Source organism: Lycorma delicatula, chromosome 8, assembly GCF_047948215.1.
Source record: "Lycorma delicatula isolate Av1 chromosome 8, ASM4794821v1, whole genome shotgun sequence".
Classification (NCBI taxonomy): domain Eukaryota; kingdom Metazoa; phylum Arthropoda; class Insecta; order Hemiptera; family Fulgoridae; genus Lycorma; species Lycorma delicatula.
This window is the reverse complement of record NC_134462.1, coordinates 124,726,293-124,750,499: the sequence shown is the minus strand read 5'-3', so window position 1 is coordinate 124,750,499 and position 24,207 is coordinate 124,726,293. Positions and strand designations below refer to the sequence as shown.

The following is a 24,207-nucleotide window of genomic DNA, read 5'->3' as shown; positions in this document are numbered from 1 at the left end:
CCCTCTTTATCATCCCATCCCTTTGAAACTTCGATTTCTAACCTAGAATTATCATATTTTCTTCACATATAGAAATCACCAATCCAAAATTGTTGACCCACTCACTCCCGAGTTATTAACCTGAACATACAAATTTTCGTTGAGAGGCCTAAAGGTGTTTATTATTTTAGCGTAATCCGTATTAGATTTTTCTGTAACAACATCGTTAAAAAAACAAATATCTTTTTGACTTGATATCACCCCATAAGCTTGAAGCTTGTCTGTGGGATATGAAAGTGAAATTTTGTATGATAGAAGCCATACCTGGACGGGATTCGAACCCTGGACCTTCGGATGAAAGGCCGAGACACTGCCACGGAGTTTGGCTGTTAGTTCATATGCTTGTTTTAATAAATAAATCAACGTATACTTGTCACGGAAACTTTAACCTGTAATAAAGACGGTAAGTTGAATCGTAGAAACGTATCGATAAAGTTCTTAAAATATTTATATTTGATTTTTTAAAATATTTCAATAAAAAAGAGATAGATCTGTTAGCAACCGTTAAAAATTAGTTTTCAGACCTTTTTTATAGCCTCTGCCCTTTTCTATCAGATCCGTGATTTACTTAAGCTTGCATTAGTCCTTTCATATGACTATAGAACAAGATAGTGTAAGTTCTGTGTGTGTTCCATTTGTATTTTACTTCTCTCTTATTTTAAATCTATTAATATATCTATGCATACATTGTGCGATAATAAATAAACAAATACATTAAATTGTCACAGTAATAAATTCGTGAACTAATAACGGGATACGTGATCGTGTCACTATTACTTACTATTACTACTACTACTATTGACTAGTTGAATATAATGTTGTAATGTTGGCCACACTGTAAAGTGGACAAGCCCTCCCAGCGTTATCTGTGGTGATTAGTGCTGTAGTTCCACTCTAAATAAGGACACTGCCAACTGCTAATTAATGTTACTGATCAGCATTCGTACTCAGCTCGCGACACAAAACACAACACCACCTATACAACAGAAAACAGAAACACCTCAACTAACCCTTTCTAAGTTACTGTATACATACTTATCTTATTTTTATTTATTTATTTTTTTATAACGATATTATGTATGCATGCAATCCTGTAACAAGATCTTTACGTCAGACCATTATTCATTTAATCTTATTATATGTGTTTATTTACTGGATTTTTTTTAATTAATTGTTATTTGGTACTATTCAATATACGGGTATTACTTCGAAATTTATTCTTCTAGAGAGAAACCGTATTAGATAAAAGTAGTTTATATCTGTACGTGTGTAATAATCATAATTATGCGTAATTTAATTACGTTTAACCTTCTAAACTTACAATTAGCCTATTACAAAATCTTAAAAATGAAAAAAAAACATACTTAATGAGGTCTACGTTAAAATTATACTAAATTATGTATTTTGCTTCTTTAAATGTTTCGTAATTTTTATAGCGTCTAATTTATTAAATTAATTGCTAAAAATTACCTTTAAGCATAATATCTTGTTTAAAAGAGGTAGAAAACGAACGGCGCCTTTCATTTTTTTTTTTTGTCTTCAGTCATTTGACTGGTTTGATGCAAATCTCCAAAATTTCCTACTTAGTGTCAGTCGTTTCATTTCGTTATACTCCCTATATCATTCATTAATGTTCGATGACTATAATAAACGCCGTATAACTTCGGATTTGACTTTTTTCAAAGTTTTTTGTAAAAAAAAAAAAAAAAAAATAGAATTACACCGTTAAAACAGCGTCTTTTATATTATGATTTTTTTTTTTTTAATCTTAGAATTTCAATTAAGCACACCTCCTATTGCGAGCAGTTAAATATGTGTTTTCTTTGTTGCTGTGTAGACGTAATCAAATATGTAACAATCCATGAAAATATTTTTATTTGATTATTTACTTATTACTTCCTTAGCTCCGCGAACCGTAGACTGTTCATAGCTTCATATTACAGCTATCTCCTCTGCCTCCTATAGTCAGATAGGTGCGTAGTCATTCTAATAAACCACCATATCACATCAAGAATCCTCATGTCACAGCAATCTTTACGTGGAATTAGGTTTCAACGTATACTAAAGAACTCAAATAAGGAAAGATACTTATCAGAAGCATTCTTCAGCTCCTTCCTCCATCTTTTCTTCGGTCTTCCTAACGGTTTTACACCCGTTATCTGGCCGTACAATACTGCCTTTATTATTTCATCATCTTTTCTTCGGAGAACGCATCCATCCCAGCCTTCCATTCTTTATTGTAGCTATTACATCTGGTTCTTCATAAAACTCTCTCAGATATTTTTTCTACTTAGACCATTTTCCTTAACTGGATCAAAGACCTTCCAAAAGACCAAAGACCAACGACCAAAAATCTTCCTTAATTCTCTATTGTTCAATGTTTGCAGTCTGGATTGCATTCTCTTTTTAAGAGTCCGTGTCTGGGACCCAAATGTAGCAGCAGGCCTAATCATCATTTTGTTGGTTCTCAGTTTTGTGTTCCTGGATGCAGTCGGTATTTTAAAATGTTGTTAAGCACACTCATCCTATTTTGTTATTACTGTTGAGTATTACACCAAGTATTTAAACGGGTTAACTTTCTGAAGCATCATATCATCTACTTTCAAACACTGATCTTCCTTTTCCTATCTTGAAACTACCACGGGTCTTTTCACTGTTTATTATCAAGCACACTGGCTGCTTCTTTTATCAATACAGTTGTTTTTTTTTTACTTCTTCTTCACTCGTACCCATCAGGGCAATATCGTCATCAAAAGCCAGTTCCTGGATGTTTCTTCAGACTACTACTCCCGACTATTACGTTTTTAATCACGAGGTTAAAAATGGCTGTTAAAATAACATCACCTTGTCGAACTCGAGTTTCCTCTTTGAAGCTCTCAATTTTTCCCCGTTAATTTTAACAGCACAGTCATACTCCACAATATACAAGTCTTATAATTACCGGGAATACCTGCTTCTTTCATTGACTTCCAAATATCCTTCCTGACTATACTGTTTTTTCATCAGTCTGCTTATTTAAAATTTTTTTTATAGTGATTTATTTTTTTAATCCTGCACTCCTTAAAAAGGTGGATAATAATAGAAAAAATAAACCTGGAGAAAATAATTATGAATCGTTAAGATAAAAAAAAATCCACAAACCAAACGAACTTCATTTCAAAACGACCAAAGATTTTTTAAATAATTATTCAACACTAAAATAAAAATTAAGGTATAAATAAAATTGATTAACCCTAATACAAAAGATATTAAAAAATACCCAAACCAGAAAAATAAAAACAGAAAATTAAAATCTTTTTTTTTAAACTTTGATCTTTGTTTTTAAATTTGACTTTAAGTTTACAATGCATGTAAATTTTTGTTATTTATTTTGTTCGTAATTAAATTATTAATTTATAGTATTTTCAGTACTTCAATTTTTATAAATTATTTTTAAGTTATATTTTTTTTTTTTTGAGTAGAAGGGATTACCCACTTCATCTATTGTGAAGGGATGGTTTGTCAAAAGAGGAATTTCATTAAAAAAATGTATTAATTGGATCCTCCATAAATAGGCAACATTTTTTGTCCCTGCAAGTGTAGGCGCGACGTATACGAGTATATTCCTAAAATTATGCATTAACAATTCAATCGTTACTTTTTATTTTTCTCTTTGTTAAAAATTTTATTGCCACATCATTATTTTTTTTAAGTTGAAGTTTATATTAATATTATATAATTAACTAAATATTCTTATGCGTACGCACAAATTTACTGATGGTAAGACATGACTATTATTCTTCTCAATTGTTTAACTAAGCAAATACTAGACCCCCTCTCTTTACCACAAGTACGATTATTTAGTCTTTAATTGTTGTTTTTTTTTCACTACGAGTTAACATTGTTTTACTACTTTTTTTTATACAGCAATTGCCTCTCCTACGTTAAAGATTATTATTAAATTGTTCCTGGAACGTTCTTAGAATTTTTTCGAATATTCCAATTATCAAATACCTGTTAAATATATCTTGATTGTTCCCGATACAATCTAAAAACTTATATTATTAGAATATGTAAAAAATACAGTGTTATAATTAAGTTACATTAGTTATTGAAAGTTGTCTCCATTACGCGATTCCAATAATTGAATATGACGTTGCGTGTTCTTAAACACATGTAATATTTTTTGAGTAATGGCAGCGACACATCGTTCAATTTCACTCTGCAGTTCGGAAATGGTGTTAAGATGAGTTTTTTAAGCAACATCCTTAAGGTATTCTCACAAGAAAAAGTCAAGAGAGAATAAATCAGGAAACCGAATATACCACGACCCCTTCGAAATCACTTGTCCGTGAAAGCACTGATCCAAGAAAATCATAATGTTGTTGGCTGTATGAGCCGTAGCTTTATCCTGTTGAAACCACGTGTACTCTAGCCGGTATGCAGATATAGTGTTTACAAATTGTTGCACCGTCTGTATGTAGCGCTCACTGTTTACCTGCCGTGAAAAAATGCTATGAATATTCGCCTACGTGACCCAAGCACCCGGTTTTTGTTCGTGTAGAGAAGACTCGTGCAGCTGATGTGGATTTTTATGTACACCAAATGCGTGAATTCTGTGCATTTATGTATCCATCAAGGTGGAACCGTGCCTAGTGAGACCGAACCCTATCATCGAGTTCTTACCCATCTGGCGTTACAGATGACATGAACTGCTGTCAGAAAGCCATAAATTTTCTAGCGTCTGCAGATTACAACTCGTGGACAACACGAAACTGCCAATCCCGGACTCCGCAGGGCAGTTCCTGAACAAGATCATTGTCCCGTTGGCCGACATAAGTGAAGGTACCGAAGTACCATGTCGTTGCCTGCCCTAGACCTGTGTGAAGATATTACTGCACGGACATGGGGTTGGATTTGTCCGGGGCATTATTTTTTTCTCTCTTTTTCATCTTCCTCGGGTGATCGCGGTATTAATCTGCACTGACGGGCTATACCAAACCAGTACAAATACTATTATGATTCTGTATTAATTTATGTGTCAAAGTTTCGTACAAATGACAGCGGGAATTTCGTAATTACAAATATTATTATATGTTTTTACCAAAAGTCATGTAGAAGATATTTATTTTAATGCAATCGGTTCTATTAATGAATACAGGCTGTTATCAGACTACATAACTTAATTTGTTTACTAAACGCTTAATTCTTTTTTTTTTAAATTACAATCTCAAAAGACAGTGCCGCATTTCTACTCTCATAATGATAAAACACCAATTTTTTTTTAATTCATATGTTTATATTTAACATATTTATCTCAGATTAGTTATACTATTAGGAATGCACAATTTATTTTAATATTTATCTCAAAAGTACAATAGTGAGATCATTTTATTGTGTGTTAGAAGTTTCGGCGCCAAATGTTCCAAGTGTTGCCGAGGAATATCTGCCAACGATTGGGTTAGAAAAGCAAGAGATCACGTTTACCATTTAGCTTGTTTTGCATGTGACGCTTGCAAAAGACAACTTAGTACTGGAGAAGAATTTGCCCTCCACGAAGACAGAGTACTCTGCAAAGCTCACTATTTAGAAACAGTCGACGGTGCTACCACTTCTTCAGATGGTCAGTAAATTAATTAAATTTATTGGTTTTTTCATTGCATTTTTAAGTATAATATTTTTAAATTTATAGTTAATGATTAAGTGAAGTTAAGAAACAATTTTTAGATACTGAATTTGTTCAAAAACTAGTTTGCCTTCAGTTCAGCAAAGTCCAAGAGGTTTATCATTCCATTTTTTGTTATTAAGTAAATTCGGCAGTTTTTATTCATTAGTTAGAATTTTCGATTTTTCAAACGCGAATTTTATTCCCAACCCCGTAGGGGAAGAAACCCGCCTTGTGACCCTTCCGGTCGCCCCCCCCCCCGTTCCTAGCCCTGATCGGCTTTAACGGATTTTTAGTCCAATTTTAACAGCTTATTTTTGTAATTCTTTAATTTGTTTGTTGTTCAGCTTCTTTCCACTTTTAGCTAATAATGCCTTATCATCAACCAAAGCTAAACAGTTAATCTTTTGTCCTTTAGTTTTCCCAGTCTATTTCCATTGTTTTATTTTTTTTTTAAATTACAATTTTTTTAGTATCTAAAACAGGCTTAGCGTAATCATATTTTTATTATTTTTGCATTTTATAATTATTAGAAGTAAATAAAAGTAGTTTTTTTCTCCCTGTCTGGTTATTGTATGTTGTAATAAAAAAACGCCTTCTGAATGATAGTCCAAACGAGCGCCTGTACGGTTTACAGATATTTTCATTAGCCGAATATACTCGACACATATCATTCTCAACTGATTACAAGCTAAAGCAGACCGTATTGAACTAGTTTTGCTATTCGGCGCACCAGTGTGCCGCGACATCGTACAACAACCATGGCAGTGGTACGTAGGTGTACCGAACCGTCTAGTAAGAACCCCGATACTTCCGTACACAGTACGGAACTTCGTTACCGCAACGGTGGCAACGTGTTAACACTGCACGCAGTGTACGATATTTTTATCTGGACAATTTACTAAGCTTTTCATAATTTATTTACCTTTTCCTGTATATAATTTTATGAATGTTTATTATCAATTTTAAATAATTTTACGATTGTAATTTTATAATTTATTGAAAAATAGTAAGGGCATTTAATGGTGATATATAAATTTTAACTCTATTCTACAAGACAAATGTAGCCCGTTTAGAGGAAAGGATGAGTCGACAAGTCTACGGTTAAAGGGAGGAATTGAGGGTGAGTTGGATTGTTTCGCCAGTTGAACAGAGTTTGCTTTGGGCCGTGGAGGACAATTAGCTCTCCTTAGGGGCAATCAGACTTGGACGCGACAGGGAAGGGATGCCCTCACGGCAGGGGAGAATTGTAGGGTGTTTACTAGGTGTGAAATCGCGAGCAAATTGGATTGCGCCATCCTCCTCTCTTCAACCAACTGAATTCCCTCCCCCGCCCGCATCTCAAATGCAAATAGAACCAGCACCTTTGTCCTACAATCCTACTAGCAAGAGCAAGAGGAATATATTGTCCTGGGAAAACGATAGCTGTCGACTAAAACTCTCCCAGCTCAGCAGTTTATGACCTAACCTAGAATTCCCATTTATTGATTGATTTATTATTTAACACAACACCTCTCTTTTTTTTTCTCGAATTCTTCCATAAAAATTCTGATATCAAGTAATTTATTTTTATTATATCGACTGTAAAATCTTTAAAATAGAAATACTAAAACGACAGCTTTGCACTTTTATTAATATACATATATATATATATATACTAATGTAATTTATTTAAGTTTATTTTCCTCTTGATTGTTTAGAATTAAATAATAAAAAGACATATTTCACTTTAAAATATTACCTTTATTAATTTCTTGGGTTAACCGATCAACCATACCAACTTACAAATTAAATACATAACGTTTTACTTATAATTCTCTAAGTTTCCTCTTGTGACAATACACATTCATGCACACATTATACAAAATTCTCTTACATACTAATAAATTAACTGGTCTGCCCATCCTAGATAACACTTTTTTATCCTACCCTTTTTTGTAATAGATCCCCCTCATACTTATAGTCAGGTACTCATACCTGACTGATCTTATCTTAGATAATTATATGTATCTTTTTATATAACCTGATTGCTATTTCCTGCATATTAGAACCTTTACAATGCTCATATTTTTCTCAAAAATTACAAACATTAAACATTATTTTCCTTAAAACTAAATTTACAATATAAATATATGATTTTGTAAAAATTAAATTAACATATATGTTATATAAATACACCATCAAAGATTCATGAGAATTCCACACATTTAAATGTGGAAACAAAAACAACAAATTAATTTCGATGGATGTAATTTCATTATATACCAACATTCCAAAGAATTTAGTAATTGTAGTGATAGAAAGCAAATGGAATGAAATTGAAAAAATAACTAAAATTTAAAAAAAAATGAATTTTTAGAATGTATAAATATTTTCATAGATAATATGTATTTTAAATTTAGAAATAGATTATATGAACGATGCCATGGTTTAGTGATGGGGTCACCAATATCAGCCTGCTTAACAAACCTAAATATGGAATATTTAGAAAATAAACTATTAGAAAAATTAAATATTAAAGTCTTATTCTATAAACGATACATAGATGACATTCTAGAATGTGCACATGAACAGAATATTGATTTAATATTAAAAGAATGTAAACATTTAATGAACGTATAAAACTTATAAAGAAAGTTGAAATTAACAATAGCATAAACTCTTTGGATTTAACAATAACCCGTTTTGAAAAGAAAATATCAACAAAATGGTTCATGAAACCATCTTCAGGCAGATACCTAAATTTCCTATCAACACAACCAATATCATATAAAAAATTAGTTGTCAAGAATCTTACAGAGTAATAAAATTTACAAACCCCGAAGATAGACCAGAATGTATAAAAAAAGCAAAAGATCTATTAATAAATAATAATTATCCGGAAAATATCATAAATATATTTAAAAATACAAACTCTGTCAACAATAGAACGGACATAGCAGCCGGATTAAGCAACATATTTATTAATTTAATTTAAAAAAATCATATTTATATTGTAAATTTAGTTTTAAGGAAAATAGTGAGATTAATAGTTTTAAGGAAAATATTTGAGATTTTTGACAAAAATTTGTGCATTGTAAAGGTCCATTACACAGGGAATAGAGGTAATTATATAAAGATGAGTCACTTACGAGTAGGGGAATCTATTACAACAATGGTGGGGATAAAATATTGTTATCTAGGGTGGGTACAGCAGTTAATTTCCTAGTATGTAACAGAACTTTGCATGATGTGTGTATGAATGTGTATCGTCACCTGAAGAATCTTAGAGAATTCTAAGTGAAATGTGAATTTAATTTATAAGTTTGTATGGTTGATTAGTTAACCCAAGAAATTAATAAAGGTAATATTTTTAAGTAAAATATGCCTTTTTATTATATATATATTTAACTTGCTCTTAAATAAAGAGTAGTTAATAATTTACTTAAAAAAATGTTGCTGTTTTATTGAACATTTTAATAGTACTGTTCTTAGCCTAACTGAACTCACTAATAAATTATTGAAAATATTTCTGGGAAAAAATTAACTCCAACACCTTTATAATATGATCATATAATTAATATCTAATAAAAATTTCATTACTCAAAATATAAAAGGATCTAAAATGATGAAAGCACTATAACCACACAAACATTTGATTTGCTTCCTTTAAGATATACTAAATATAACTTACCTTTCAACAAGTGGTTGCATAAATATTCGTAGTTTTGTACTTACAATTTCAGTTATTTTTAACAAAAGTAGAAAATAATAATAATAATACGGCCGACCATTTGTTAACTTATAATCTTACAATTTCTTTAAAGAAATTTATTAATTAAGGTATATAAATTTAAAAATTGCCTTCCAGAGGATATCTGACTGAATTCAAAGATTGTTTTCTTTTAAAGAAGCCTGATATTAGGGAAAACTTTCACAGAAACTTTTCAACTTACGGAGATGATGCTTTGGGTCGTACGCAATGTTACGAATGGTTTTCACGATTTAAAAGTGGTCGTAAGTCAATTGAAAGTGACCCTTGACCAGGAAGGCCTTCGGCTTCGACAGATGACAACCCATGTTCAGAAAATCAACGATTTGTTCCATGAAAATCGTCGATTGACTGTCAGAAAACTTGCAGAAAATGTTAGGATCTCAATTGGATCATGCCATTACATTTTGACTGAAAAATTGAACATGCATCGAGTTACAGCAAAGTTTGTTCCTCGTTTGATGACCGAAGAGTAGAAAGAACATCGAGTGGACACGTTTGTCGGCAACCTGAACAAGCCAATGACAATGAAACATTCATGTAAAGGATCATAACGGAAGACAGAAGCTGGGTTTACTGCTACGACATCGAGACAAAAGTTCAATCATCACAATGGATTGGCAGAGGATCTCCTTGTTCCAAGAAAGTTGTCATTCTCAACCCAACATCAGTGATGCTCTCTGTTTTTTTTGATTTTAATAGAATTATGTATTTTGAACTCTTGCCTTAAGATAAAACAGTGAACTGTGAACGTAGAAAGAGACCAGAGTTGTGGTGAGTCAACTCATGGTTCCTTCACCACGACAATGCTCCCGCAGACTCACATTTGTCAATTCATCAGTTTTGTGCCAAAAATCAGCTGACTGTCCTCCGTCAGCTTCCCTACTCATCAGACCTGCCCGGATTTAAAATCAGTGATGAAAGGACGCCGTTTTGAGACTATTGATATTTAAGTAAATTATTCATGGATCTTAAAGGTGATTTCAATTGAAACTATTCAGGATTGCTTCTCGAATTGAAAACACCGTTGGGAAAAGTGTGTGAATAGGGGAGAGGAGTACCTTGAAGTGGACAAGGGACAGTAATCTGTAAAATTAATAATAAAGATTAAATAAATTAACTTTGGTTATTTTTTGAACAGACCTTGTACAGTCAAATAGATTTGCCATTTGTATCTGGATGGGAACAGCAAATTACTTGCACAGGATAACAGCACAGATTAATGAGTTTTGTATTGAAAATCAGAATACCTAAGCTGATATATACACTAAGCTTAGGTATACACAGAAACCAATTTTTGGATTCCTTTAGGAGTTGAAGAGTTATCCAAGAATAGATACCAATCCCAAAAAAAGCAGCCCCAGCCCATATCCAAAATTGTATGAAACAAGGAAGTATCCGACTGACTATTAATTACTCAGCTTTTGTTTTCTTGTTTAGCCTCCGGTAATTACCGTTCAGATAATACTTCAGAGGATGAATGAGGATGGTATGAGTGTAATGAAGTGTAGTCTTGTACAGTTCCAGTTTGACCATTCCTGAGATGTGTGGTTAATTGAAACCCAACCACCAAAGAACACAGGTATCTACAATCTAGTATTCAAATCTGTGTAAAAATAACTGACTTTACTAGGACTTGAACTCTGGAACTCTCGACTTCCAAATCAGCTGTTTTGGGAAGATGTGTTCACCACTAGACCAACCTGGTGGGTTAATTATTCAGCCTGACCACCTGTTAAATAACCCCAGAATAACCATTTGGGTAAACCACTCTGGGTAAAAATACCAACCAACCTTTTCTGAAGAAGAGTCAGGCCTTCAAATATTTTTTTTTTGATTGAGTGTTTGGCTGATTTCACAGTGTTTATGTAGGTAGATTTTGCAATACTTTCCTTACAATTCCTTTCCCTTATCCTTGATTTCTTGGCTTCCATAGCTTATTCTATGAATTTCAGCTTGACACTGATTTTATTTATATCCACGCTAAAGAAATGAGGAGCTGTAGAATTATTGCATCCTTATAATTTGTAATTTTTTTTGTTATGGGGTATCTTGTAAATGGACAAGTTTATCAACTCCATTAATTAATACCTTCAGTAGAGAAATATAATAAAATGATGCCCGTAGACTAATAGTGTTTTGGGTTGTATCCTATGTAAAAATTTAATTTGCTTACTAAAATGATACTTTAACAAGAAAAAATAAGGTGATGTTGATTAGTGCAACATTTTAGTACTGCATAGGCTTTTTATATCTATAAACACAATATTATGGTTTATCAATTTCAGATTGATAATTAAAAATGTATGTAAACAATTTTCCTTTTAATTCCTTTATATCCCAGAAAGTGAATTATCTGTTATTCTGTAGAATAATATATACACCATATTTAATTGAATATGCAGATAGGAAAGGTAAGACAGATATTTAAGAAATCTAGAACTAAAATTTTATTACAATAATTAAAACATTATGCTATGATTATTTTTTAGTACTTTATTATCTTTCATGTTTCTGTGTAGAGGGAGGGGACTCAGAGAGCTATCATAGCAAAAGCAAAGCAAAAAGGGTGCGTACAACGTTCACAGAAGAACAACTACAAGTACTTCAAGCAAATTTTCAATTGGATTCGAATCCAGATGGCCAAGATTTGGAACGTATCGCCCAAATAACTGGGCTCAGCAAAAGAGTTACCCAAGTTTGGTTTCAAAATTCAAGAGCAAGACAGAAGAAACATCTTAACACTGGAAAAATGAAAACTTCACACTGTAAGTAAACATAATTTGCTTTATTTAACAACATTTTGCAATAAAAAAAAATGTTCCGAGCAATAATTTTTTATTTATACCTATAGAATACTGAATAATTGTTTTTATTTCATTTAGTTAAACAATTTGTTTAATGGTATTTTCACAGTAACGTTGTATTTCATTTTAAAACGCTTATTTTTTGGGGATCATAATCATCAGTCTAATTGATTTGATCATCTATTCTTTAAAGTGCAAATATATTAGTTTCAACATATTTAATTGGTTTTATACATTCCAATTTTTGTTTTTCTCAAAAAATGTTTATCTCTACATCCTACCATTAGCAAATAATATGTATCTAAATATCCTATTAACAAAAAGTGCTTCACTTTATCTTTTCTTTAAGAAATCCTTTCCTAATAATGTATCTATATTTAACAGTTGTAGATTTCTCTTTTCAGCATGAAACTAGTACCAGTCTGCTTTTGATATTCACTCCTTGCATTAACATATTCGGTAATTTTATTATTTATGTAACAAAATTCTGCAATTTTCAAGATTATATGTTCTTTCCTCCTAGTATTTACTTTGTCATTATTCTTCCTTTCTGTTGTATTTCTTTATGTTCATATAATTTTTTTTTTATTTTCAAATTAAATTTCTCTCCTAGCAATAAATTGATACTCAGTGTTTCTTATAACTCATGTTTTCTTTCTGCCAATAGAACTAAACCATTAACAAATTGTAAAAATGTTTATTTTTTGTCTTAGGATTGATTTCCAAATTTGTTTTTTATTCCAATATTACTCCTCTATATTCAAGCTATTGTAATTTTATAATACATTACAAAATTAAAATTGAAAATAATTAAACTTCCTTTACAGCTCCACTGACTGCAGTAACTAACATAGCATGACTGCTAAGGTATAAATTACTATATGTATGTCATTATAATAACAAAAAACTGAATTGCATTTGTTAGATTTTTGTCTATGTATATTTTTTTTAAATGTTGTTTTGTGTATATGTGAATTTTATAAATCCTTGTAAAAAATTTGTGTCTTATGTATTACCAGAAATAGGATAAAGAATTCAGGGTTTTAATTTGAAATAATATTTCTTGGATAAGTTATAATGTATATAATATTGTAATATATAATAATATAATGGTGCAATATAATATGTATAATGTACATTATATAAGGTTACAATATAATGCTTCTTGGTTAAGGTCTAGGCCTTAAATTGATTCCCTATTTTTCCCCTGACAGCGCCACAAGCAAAGATAAAGACTCCTAAACAAAAAGCCTTTGTGTTTAACAGTTTGCCAAATGTGATTCTGTAATTACACTTAAAAGTATGTTCTGTAGAAAGTTTAATTGTGATCTTCCAAGTGATAATAAAATTCATTTATGGTGTAATCAGTTTGAAACAACAAGATGTCTGTGTAAAGGGAAGAGAATTGGACAACCGAGGGTGTCTGTAGAAAATGTTGAACATGTCAGAGAGCATAACAGGAGTTGTTTGGATATGCTGTGTACATAGCTCTTTCCTCAACTGCAAAATGGGCCAGAAAATTTTATTTAGCAATATGATGGTGCGCCTCCTCACTCACATAATTATGTATGGGATCAGTTGAATGATGTTTTTCCTGACTGCTGGATCAGTCAGCACAGATCCAGTGACAAATCTTGATTACAGTGACCTAGGTCACTGATATGACCCATTTGATTTTTTACTTTGAAGTTTTATGAAGGATTTTGTTTATGTGCCTCTGCTACCTACTGATCTGTCTGATTCAGGACTTAGGATTGAAGCAGCTGTTGCTTTCATTACACCAATAATGTATGCTGGTTAAAGTTTGTACTATCAGTTGGATATGTGCCACGTGACAGGTGTTCACAGTGAATAACTTTAAGTGTTACTACTTCATTACTGTGATTCATTGCAAGTCAAAGTTAACAGATATTAAATAGCTTAAATAGATATTAAATAGTCCGTGATATTATTTTTTGCACACTCAGTATTATAAACATTCAAAAATAAAAGTTTTAGTTACTTTATACAATTTATTGGAGAAATTACCTCAGATAGTAGTGTTGGTTATAAAAATAGAGCTCTGCACCTTTCTAAACTATTTCGATGAATTTTTTTTCAGAATATGCTTCAATTAAACATTCTGTAAAGTTTATACTGTCATTCTTGCCAATCTTTATATTGTGCCAATATTCTCAACCTTTGCAATTCTTGTTCAATGTTGTCAAACTTTGTAAAAATGGATTTTCAATGATGACATGGATGAAAGTATCTTAAAATAATAAAATTAATTTACAAGTATATTTGTGCTAAAAACTTAGTTACAGTGAAATATGTATATATTGTTACCATATATATGCCTAATTTAATATCGGCAGACGACAACAGTAGCAGCTCAGATGTCAACTGGAGCACAGTATACGTACCCGCTGGTACAGTGTCACTCCCGCCACAAAGACGACAGCGCAGTTTTCCCACCATAGCAGCAGTGCTGCCCACCACTCTCAGGCCCCAATAAAAGAGTGTGCACAAGAGTGAATTTTCAATTCATTGTCGACTATCACCTGGAGAAGACCAAGAAGAAGAAGACAGAAGTTCCCTGACTGCCTCAACGTGGGACCTCCCGGCGGATGGCAACATCCCCGCTGGAGCAGTACGCCTGGTCGGCCCGACGAGGGAACCGCTGGACGCGGACGCTACCTTCCCACTCCAGTTCGCCGGACTTCAATCGCCCTGGCCGGCGGACTCAGCAGCAGGAGCTGGCCCAGCATGGAATCGCTCGGGGAGAACCGCCTCGGCAGCGCCGGCAAAAGACGACCGACCCCGACCCGATACTGCGGGACTCTGGGGGGTCACCACTGCCACGCTGTGGTGGGGACCCAAGTGCCACCTGAGGGGAAGTCCGGTCTGACTTCAATGGATGAGCCGCAACTCCCCGACTTTGCCAGAGACCAGCTTCCAGACCAACAGCTCTTCTCAGAGCTAACGCAAAAAAACGGTTCTTTCCAGGGCTACCACAAGGTTATGAATTATATTTTTTTTATCTTACTAAATGAAGACAATTCTTGTCAAAAAAATTTTGTATGAAGAAGTTCTCTTCTATTGAAGAAAAACAGATTTTATTGGAAGTGTTTTGCAGATACTTTTTAAATAAAAACTCAAAAAAAAAATTATCCCCTTAATTTGGCAAAAACTCTTGTCTGCAGGTAGTTTTTTTCTTAAATAGAAGATACTAATTATTTTTCATTTTACAGGTCATTCAAGCGGTGGAAATCCAGGAAGAGATATGAATGATAATGGACCATTTGGTAGACACATTAATTTACATTTAACTTATTCTTTTCAGCAGCAATCAAAAACTTCACCATTATTTGCTCCTCATCAGCAAGGTATTACAGTGTATAAAAAAATTTCATTTTATATTGTTTTCTTATATCCTCTACTCATAATAATTATAATTATTATCGACTATTATCTTTTAAATCAATCAGAATGTGGTGGATCATATTGGTTATGAATTTCCTAATACAGGTGATAGTTATTTATTAAGTTGAGTTACGTAAACTAATAAGGTGGTACGTTAGAGTTGAAAGGAGTGGATTATAATCTATTTGTAAGAACAAATTAGTGTGTGTAAATAAACAGAAAAAATTATAAATCCATTGTATTATAGAAGGCTGATTAACAAGCAGCATTTATTATAAATTAGTATTCTGTCAGTTTCTACCAAGGGTTGTAAGAATAAATCTGACTTTGTGCAATGCTAAACTGGTATTGGTAATAAACAAATCCACCACAGTCCAATTAGATTGATGATGCACAATGGACCACCATTTTCCACAGTGCATCATATCAATAGTCTTCTGTTTCTGAACCGATTCAATTCAATGAGTAAATTACACGTAGTATCCCCATGCAGTCTTGATATGTTATAATACCTGATTGGTTGGGTGTACAAAGAAGGGTTCAATCTGGCTACAGGATACTAATAACACAATATGTAAAAGTAAATAATAGCCAGAATATTAAGGCATTATTTGAGTATGTCTAATGCTGGATAGTTCGAATTTTCCGATGATATTAGCATATATATATATATATATATATATATATATACACATATACACGAGGTGCTACCCAAAAGTTCGGCGAATTTGAATTTCGCGCACGAACCATTGCTGGTACGACCTGCTGCCGCTAGATGTGGCTAACAGTACTCTTTGTGAATCAGTGTTCCAACAGCTGTGACGGTGAGAAGCTGCATTGTTGACTTTCGTGTGGTTGTGTAACGTTGTGGTTTACTGCTTCGGCGAAGTTCTATGTGGCAGATTTTAAAGAGCAAAGAACCTGCATCAAATTTTGCTTCATGCTTAAAAAAACTGGTGCAGAAACCCATCGCATGCTCGTGGAAGCATTTGGTGACAATGCTAGGAGTAAAAGTAAAATTTTTTTGTGGTACAAACGATTTAAAGGTGGACAAACGTCAGTCGATGACGGTGAGCGTTCAGGAAGACCATTAACAAGCGCAACACCGGAAAACAATGCGAAAGTGCGAGAGGCTATTGTTGTAGATCGTAGACAAACAATCCATGATGTTGTGCAATCGTACAAATGCCATATGAGTCCGTGCAACACATCTTGTCGGACAATTTGAACATGAGACGCATTGCTGCAAAATTCCTATCGAGACTGTTGAACAGCGATCAGAAACAAAATCGCATAGCTGTCTTTAGTGAATTGAAAAATTCAGCAAGAGATGACCCTAACATCATAGCCGGTGATGAGACATGGGTGTACGGTTATGACCCTGAAAGTAAGCAGCAGTCATCGCAGTGGAAGTCGCCAAGTTCACCGTGGCCAAAAAAAGCACGCCAAGTTCGCAGCAACGTGAAGTCCATGATGATTGTTTTTTTTGACATCAAAGGTCCATAAGGAATTTGTTCCTCTTGGTCAAACTGTCAGTGGGATGTTCTATTGTGTAGTTTTGAAGCGGTTATGTGAAAGCATTAGGCGCAAACGTTCAGATCTGTGGGGTAACAACAGCTGGGTTCTGCACCATGACAACGCGCCCGCGCACACATCGCTAGCCGTTAGGAATTTCTTGGCTTCTAAAAAGACGGTAGTGATTCCCTACCCACCCTATTTGCCTGACCTTGCCCTGTGCGTCATTTTTCTCTTTCCGAAAATAAAATTTCAATTGAAAGGCCGTCGTTTTAACACAATTGAGGAGATTCAGGAAGAAACGCAGAACGTGCTTCGAACACTTACACCTGCACACTTACAGGGATACATGGAATCATGGGGGAAAACGCTGGGATCACTGTATCAATGCCCAAGGTGATTACTTTGAAGGAGACAGTGGAAATTATAAGTTATGGTAAGCTATTTTATTTTTATGGTAAAATTCCCCGAACTTTTGGGTACACCTCGTATATATATTATTTATACATTGATTACAATTATCATAAATAAATTAATTTTCCAGATTTAGAAATATCAAAGTATCATAAAATTAAATAAAAACAATTATAATAAAGTGTGATGAAGATAGTGATCCCAAAAAAAGTATGGAAACTAGGCCTTGCACTAAGCATGTATCAAGAACATTTGTCAGTTAACCTCAAAGAAAGTTCTTTTTTTAGATAGTTGACTAAACAAAGCACCTCCTATTTTACTATAACCTTTTGACATTTTCTTTATTTGTGATGCAGTAACAGCTAAACAGTTCTCTAATTTTTAAGAGATTTGTCTTTGTAGGTACTTTGTAAATAATTTTATTGTATATTTACTTTGCGCATTATAGTTAAACAATTTGGAAAATTACAAAAATAATTTAAAGTATATATATATATATATATATATATGTATATAGGGATGAAGTGATTATGAAGCTTTCATGAAAGAACAGAAATCCATTAAATCGTAATCAAATCAAAGACAAAGCGCCTTTATTTTTTATGTAACTTTATTGCACATTTGCCAAAAAATTTAAAGCAAGCAACATATTATAAATTTTTACTCTTAGCATGTAGACATATTGAAAATATATGTTGTAGACATATTACAGTGATTCCCGAACTGTGCGCTGTAGCGCCCCAGCTAGCTGCAGCCTCTTCACAGAGGTGCCGTGAAATATTGTAAAAGGTTCATAATTAATTGAAGCAAGACATTTATAATTATTAATTTAATGGTAATAAAGTAATGAAATAATGAAGATACACGAGTTTTATTTATTTTTATCTCTTACTTACGAGTAGTCATACTTTTACTCAGAGTAGGGCACCACGGAAAAAGTTTAATTGAAAAAGGGCACTGCAACTTGGAAACATTTGGGAACCACTGTACTATTGCATACACTCTAGAGCACACATGTCTAGTTCTGTAAAGTTTTCCAAACAACATGGTCTAAAATTATTCAAAAAATTCACCGCTTACATGAAGAAAAAATTGAAAATTTACCACTAAATATAAATTCATATCACTAGAAGTAATACTGTTGATATTTTTTATTGAATTTAAAATAAAGAAATTGAAACATAACTAGATTATTGATTGTGGAAAATTTAGTCAGTACCAAAAATAGTCTAACTATATTAGCAATATTATAAATACTATTCAAGGAACACTAGAAGTTACTGACTGAAGACTGTTAAGAGATTATTCCACTTCATCCCTTTATATCTATTTATTTATTTATTTTTTTTTGTTGTAATTTTCCAAATTGTTTAACAACAATGCGCAAAATAATTATACAATAAAATTATTTACTAAGACCACCCAATAAATGGTGACTCAGTGATGAGGACTAAGAGTAAGTACTCATCCCAACAGCTGTACTGATTGCGAATTAACGACCACCTAAATGTTGTTCCACCTCATAGTAAGGAGCCTTGCTGTCATATTTAATCAAAATTAGAGAACTGTTGAGCTGTTACTGCATCACAAATAAACAAAATGCCAAAAGGTTATAGTAAAATAGGAGGTCACTTTGTTTAGTTAACTATCTAAAAAAGAGCTTTCTTTGTGGTTAACTGACAAATGCTTTTGAACTGTTAACAAGTGTCAACTGGTAGGTCTAGTTTCCATACTCTTTTTGCAGTAAACTAGTAAAAAATATTTCAGTACTATGTAAAATGGTAGTTGGCAGTATATTGTGGCATAGTAGATTAACAGAATGTAATTTTGTTGATTCATGCATGTAACAGAAAATTAATAATAATCAAAATTAACTTTTAACTGGATGATAATTTGTATAAAATAACCATGCACACAATATTTATACATATAAATATAATATGTATGTATTTATACATATATATTTATTCATATTTCAATCTCTTTCGCTCTCAATATAGGTTGCACCAAACATCTTTCCATATGATCATATTTTTAAGCTACTATCTGAAAGATAAATGTTCATCTAAACACAACATTTCAACTACCTAGATGTATGGTGCCAACAATTTTTAGAAGTAGCTAGTAGCATAGACTTATGCATTAAGGACAGTGTGATTACCAAACAAGATACTTCAAACATTAACAATAGCCACTAGGCACAGAGGTTAGTTGTAACTATACTAAATGGTCATGTGTGACTGTGCTTAGTTTTCATTAATAAACAAATGAAAGCTGCTGGTTGAGTTATAACATTATTTTTGTTAAATTGTGTGATTTTTGCTTGAAATAAAATTAAATTGAGTTACCCATTTATCTAAATTTATGAAAAAACATTTACTGTCCTCGGATAATCAATACATTTACATTGTATGCTCTATTTTTTTTTTGTCTTCAGAAATTTGATTGGTTTGATGCAGCTCTCCAAGATTTCCTATCTAGTGCCAGTCGTTTCATTTCGGTATATTCCCTACATCCTACATCCCTAACAATTTGTTTTACATATTCCAAACATTGCTTGCCTGTACAGTTTTTCCCATCTACCTGTCTCTCCAATATCAAAGCAACTATTCCAGGATACCTTAATATGTGGCCTATATGTCAGACATATACACGACATATTAAGTTCTTTTAACTATATTTTACCAAATGCTTCTTTCTTCATCAATTTGGCGCAATACCTCTTCATTTGTCACTTTATCTGCCCATCTGATTTTTAACATTCTCTTGTAGCACCACATTTCAAAAGCTTCTAATCTTTTCTTCTCAGGTATTCCAATTGTCCAAGTTTCATTACCATATAAAGATATGCTCCAAACATATAATTTCAAAAATGTTTTGTTAATGTTTAAATTAATTTTTGACGTAAGCAAATTATATTTCTGACTGAAAGCTTGTTTCACTTATGCTATTTGGCATTTTATATCCCTCCTGCTTCGTCCATCTTTAGTAATTCTACTTCCCAAATAACAGAATTCTTCTACCTCAATAATCTTTTTCTTTCTATTTTTATATTCTGTGGTGGTCGATCTACATTATTTCTACTACATTTCATTATTTTCATTGTGTTCTTGTTTATTTTCATGTGGTAGTTTTTGTGTAGGACTTCATCCATGTCATTCACTGTCTCTGCTAAATCTTTTTTACTCTCAGCTAGAAGTACTACATCATCAGCAAATCGTAGCATCTTTATCGTTTTACCTTGCACTGTTAGTCCGGATCTAAATTGTTTTTTTACATCATTAACTGCTAGTTCTATGTAAAGATTAAAAAGTAACAGGGATAGAGAATATCCTTGTCGGACTCCCTTTTTTATTATGGCTTCTTTCTTATGTTCTTCAATTATTACTGTTACTGTTTGGTTCCTGTACATGTTAGCAATTGTTCTTCTTTCCCTATATTTGAACCCTAAATTTTTAAAAATTCTGATATGTTATATTAGCAAACCCCCAAGTCGTTCTAAGAGATCCAAGAGGATAGTGGATAAAAAAAGGATTAGTAATGAAGTGATAGCCAAATTTGCAGTAACCTTAATATTATTAAGGTTTATTACATAGTCATTAAAATTAGATGAAGGGACAGGCTCCATAATGATGTAACCAAAACGCAGTGGATCAATTATAACTTTAATGGCAAATAAGGGAATATCAGCAGTAGTGGTATCAACATTTAGAAAGGATGGATTGTGTTAGATTGTCAAAGATCTTGGATTATTACCCTTGGATAGTTACAGGAATGTCAAAACATTCTAGTAGGAGATAACGAAATCAAGATTGTTAAAGCTGCAGCAGGTTGTGAGGGCCGCTGTTTAAAATGGAAGTACTATAACTGAAATTTGATCTAAAATTAACAAGTTGTTTGAAAAGTCAGCTAAACTAAAAATCAGTTTTAAAAAATACAGTGGCTGTTGATCATTAAAAATAAAAAGTTATTGCAGTAGCAATAAAAATTATTAGTAGCTAATAGCAGTTAAAGTCATTTAAAATTTAAATAAAAAGAATAACATTGACTGTCTTTCTCTAGTTCTTGAGAAAAAAAATACAATATTAATGTGAGTTTATAACTGTATTGTGACTAACCTTGATATTTCTATTAAAATATAACATAGTTTAAAATTTTATACTTAATTAGGAATATTTTGTTTCGATTTTATGTTTGTAAAGAATATGATCAAAAGTTTTCTCCAAAAGGCACATCAAAAAGAAAATTATAAAGATTTATGTACACCTCTTGAATTTATTTACATTGAATCTAAAAAACAAAAAAAATCTATTATATAAAATTACAATTAATTTTATTTTAGTCTGATAAATGAAGAAGATACCTGTATCTTAAATAAGATAAGGTGTTTTTAAATGTTTGTTACATGTAATTTCCAAACTGTATAACTTTGACAAAACAATTCTGTTAAATATGTTGTTAATATTTGTTAAAAAGTAGACTTATAAAATATAAGTCTAAATCCAAGTCTTTATCTATAATATAAATATAAGTCTATAATATAAAAGTAGACTTATAATATAAGTCTATATCGCATAAAATATATGTTTTTAAATAAACTTAAAAACTTGTTTTTATTTTTAAATAAATAACTTGAAATTTGATATAAAAGTAGAGAGAAAAATCAGTATTTTTATATAGGCAACTATAATTTCACAGAAAGTTTTGGTTAATGTTAGCTCAGAAATTGTGAACATCAAAAATATAGCTTGAAAACTGTGTTTTTTCTGAAAATATTAATGATATATTTGTTGCTGTTTAAATAATTTAATTAAATCAAATAAAATGGAATAAGGTGTCACTTAACAGATGCCAAAACATGATAACAATAAAAAATTACTAAAATATTAACTACTTTTAATACTGGAATTTATTAACAAACTACTATTAATACTGGAATTTTTCTTCTCTTGACTTTCTGTAGTAAATTACCAGTACATTCATCAGTGGAGTTCCACAAGCACTGTTAATGGTGCCAGTTTAATTATCTCCAAAAGGTCCTGAGATTAAAAAAGTTCCAGTATTTTGAAAATTTTCATTAACAATAATAATTTTAGAACATGCTTTAATTAGTTGTGTGTTTGTGCACGTGCATGCACATGTGTGTATGCATACAATTAGTAAATATATATATATATATATATAAATCTATAATAACATAATTATATATCTCAAATTCAGATGGCTTCTTTCATTAACATATTGTGAAATGACTTATATTATACAGCATCATCTAATTTAATCCAAACACAGATGTTATTTAATAAAAAGTGGCTTTATTTAGAAAATAAATCATACCTGTACAATCTGTGAATATTTAGTAATTAATATGTTCTCCTTTATTATTAATCACTTCATGTTCACAATCTGGCATTGATTTAACAAGTGTGCTAGACATTTTTTTGATTTCTTCATTTTTTTTTTTTGTCTTCAGTCATTTGACTGGTTTGATGCAGCTCTCCAAGATTCCCTATCTAGTGTTAGTCGTTTCATTTCAGTATACCCTCTACATCCTACATCCCTAACAATTTTTTTTACACATTCCAAACATGGCCTGCCTACACAATTTTTTCCTTCTACCTGTCCTTCCAATATTAAAGCGACTATTCCAGGATGCCTTAGTATGTGGCCTATAAGTCTGACTCTACTTTTAACTATATTTTTCCAAATCCTTCTTTCTTCATCTATTTGCTGCAATACCTCTTCATTTTCCACTTTAACCACCCATCTGATTTTTAACATTCTCCTATAGCACCGCATTTCAAAAGCTTCTAATCTTTTCTTCTCAGATACTCCGATTGTCCAAGTTTCACTTCCATATAAAGCAACACTCTAAACATACACTTTCAAAAATCTTTTCCTGACATTTAAATTATTTTTGATGTAAACAAATTATATTTCTTACTGAAGGCTTGTTTAGGGAATGGAATGTAAAGTTGGCAGGAGTCTATTACTCCCTACTTTATCGCAGAACCTGGACAGAGTCCCTTGCTGCTGGATCATTCTAATCGGGCTTGTTTTTAAAAGGGTTATTTTTTTTAATCTCGGATCTAATTTTTCAAGTTTTGTCTATTATTATTTTAGTGAATTTAAGACGGATTTAATTGCATTCCAATCCGTTGTTAAACCAGCGTTATCGAACCCATTTCATGGGCCGACCGCGGAAGGCTAGGCTTATAAAGCCTGTCCTCCCGACGTAATTCCCCTTCAGACCGTCCACTGAAGTCCTTTCGGTGCTAATTCTTTAATAGGGTAGCAGGAATACGCCACAACGGGGCACTACCTATAAGGAGGGAGCAATGCATCCCCTTTTCCGGAGGAGTCGCAATTGCTGGGTTATTTTGTCTTACTGTAAGTTTTGAAATAGGAGAGGTTGTGTAGAAGCTCTTCATCCGCTTCTGGTATGGCTGCCCTTCAGGACGCATCTCTGCTGGGCTCTGTTCTGGACTCCAGTCCATGATGTTGGGACGAGTAGAGGATCTTCCTTCTTCTTCATCTTCTTCTTCCGAAGACCTCTTCGTTCTTCTTTGGCCTGCACTTTCCACTTGTAAATTGTTCTTTAACATCATTAACTGCTAGTTCCATGTAAAGAT

General features: G+C 32.3%; 1 protein-coding gene across 5 annotated transcripts in view; it reads left to right on the top strand.

The window, feature by feature from the left end:
• The window catches only part of Awh (LIM/homeobox protein arrowhead), a 455,485-nt gene that overhangs the window by 421,878 nt on the left and 9,400 nt on the right, over positions 1 to 24,207 (top strand). For 3 of the 5 annotated variants that reach the window (XM_075372511.1, XM_075372513.1, XM_075372514.1), the window contains 3 exons: positions 5,424 to 5,641; positions 11,957 to 12,202; positions 15,475 to 15,609. In XM_075372511.1, coding sequence (XP_075228626.1) covers positions 5,424 to 5,641; positions 11,957 to 12,202; positions 15,475 to 15,609 — 599 coding nt within the window. Of the gene's footprint in view, positions 1 to 5,423; positions 5,642 to 11,956; positions 12,203 to 15,474; positions 15,610 to 19,575; positions 19,777 to 24,207 lie in introns of those variants that run through there. The other 2 variants (XM_075372515.1, XM_075372512.1) reach the window with 2 other exon arrangements.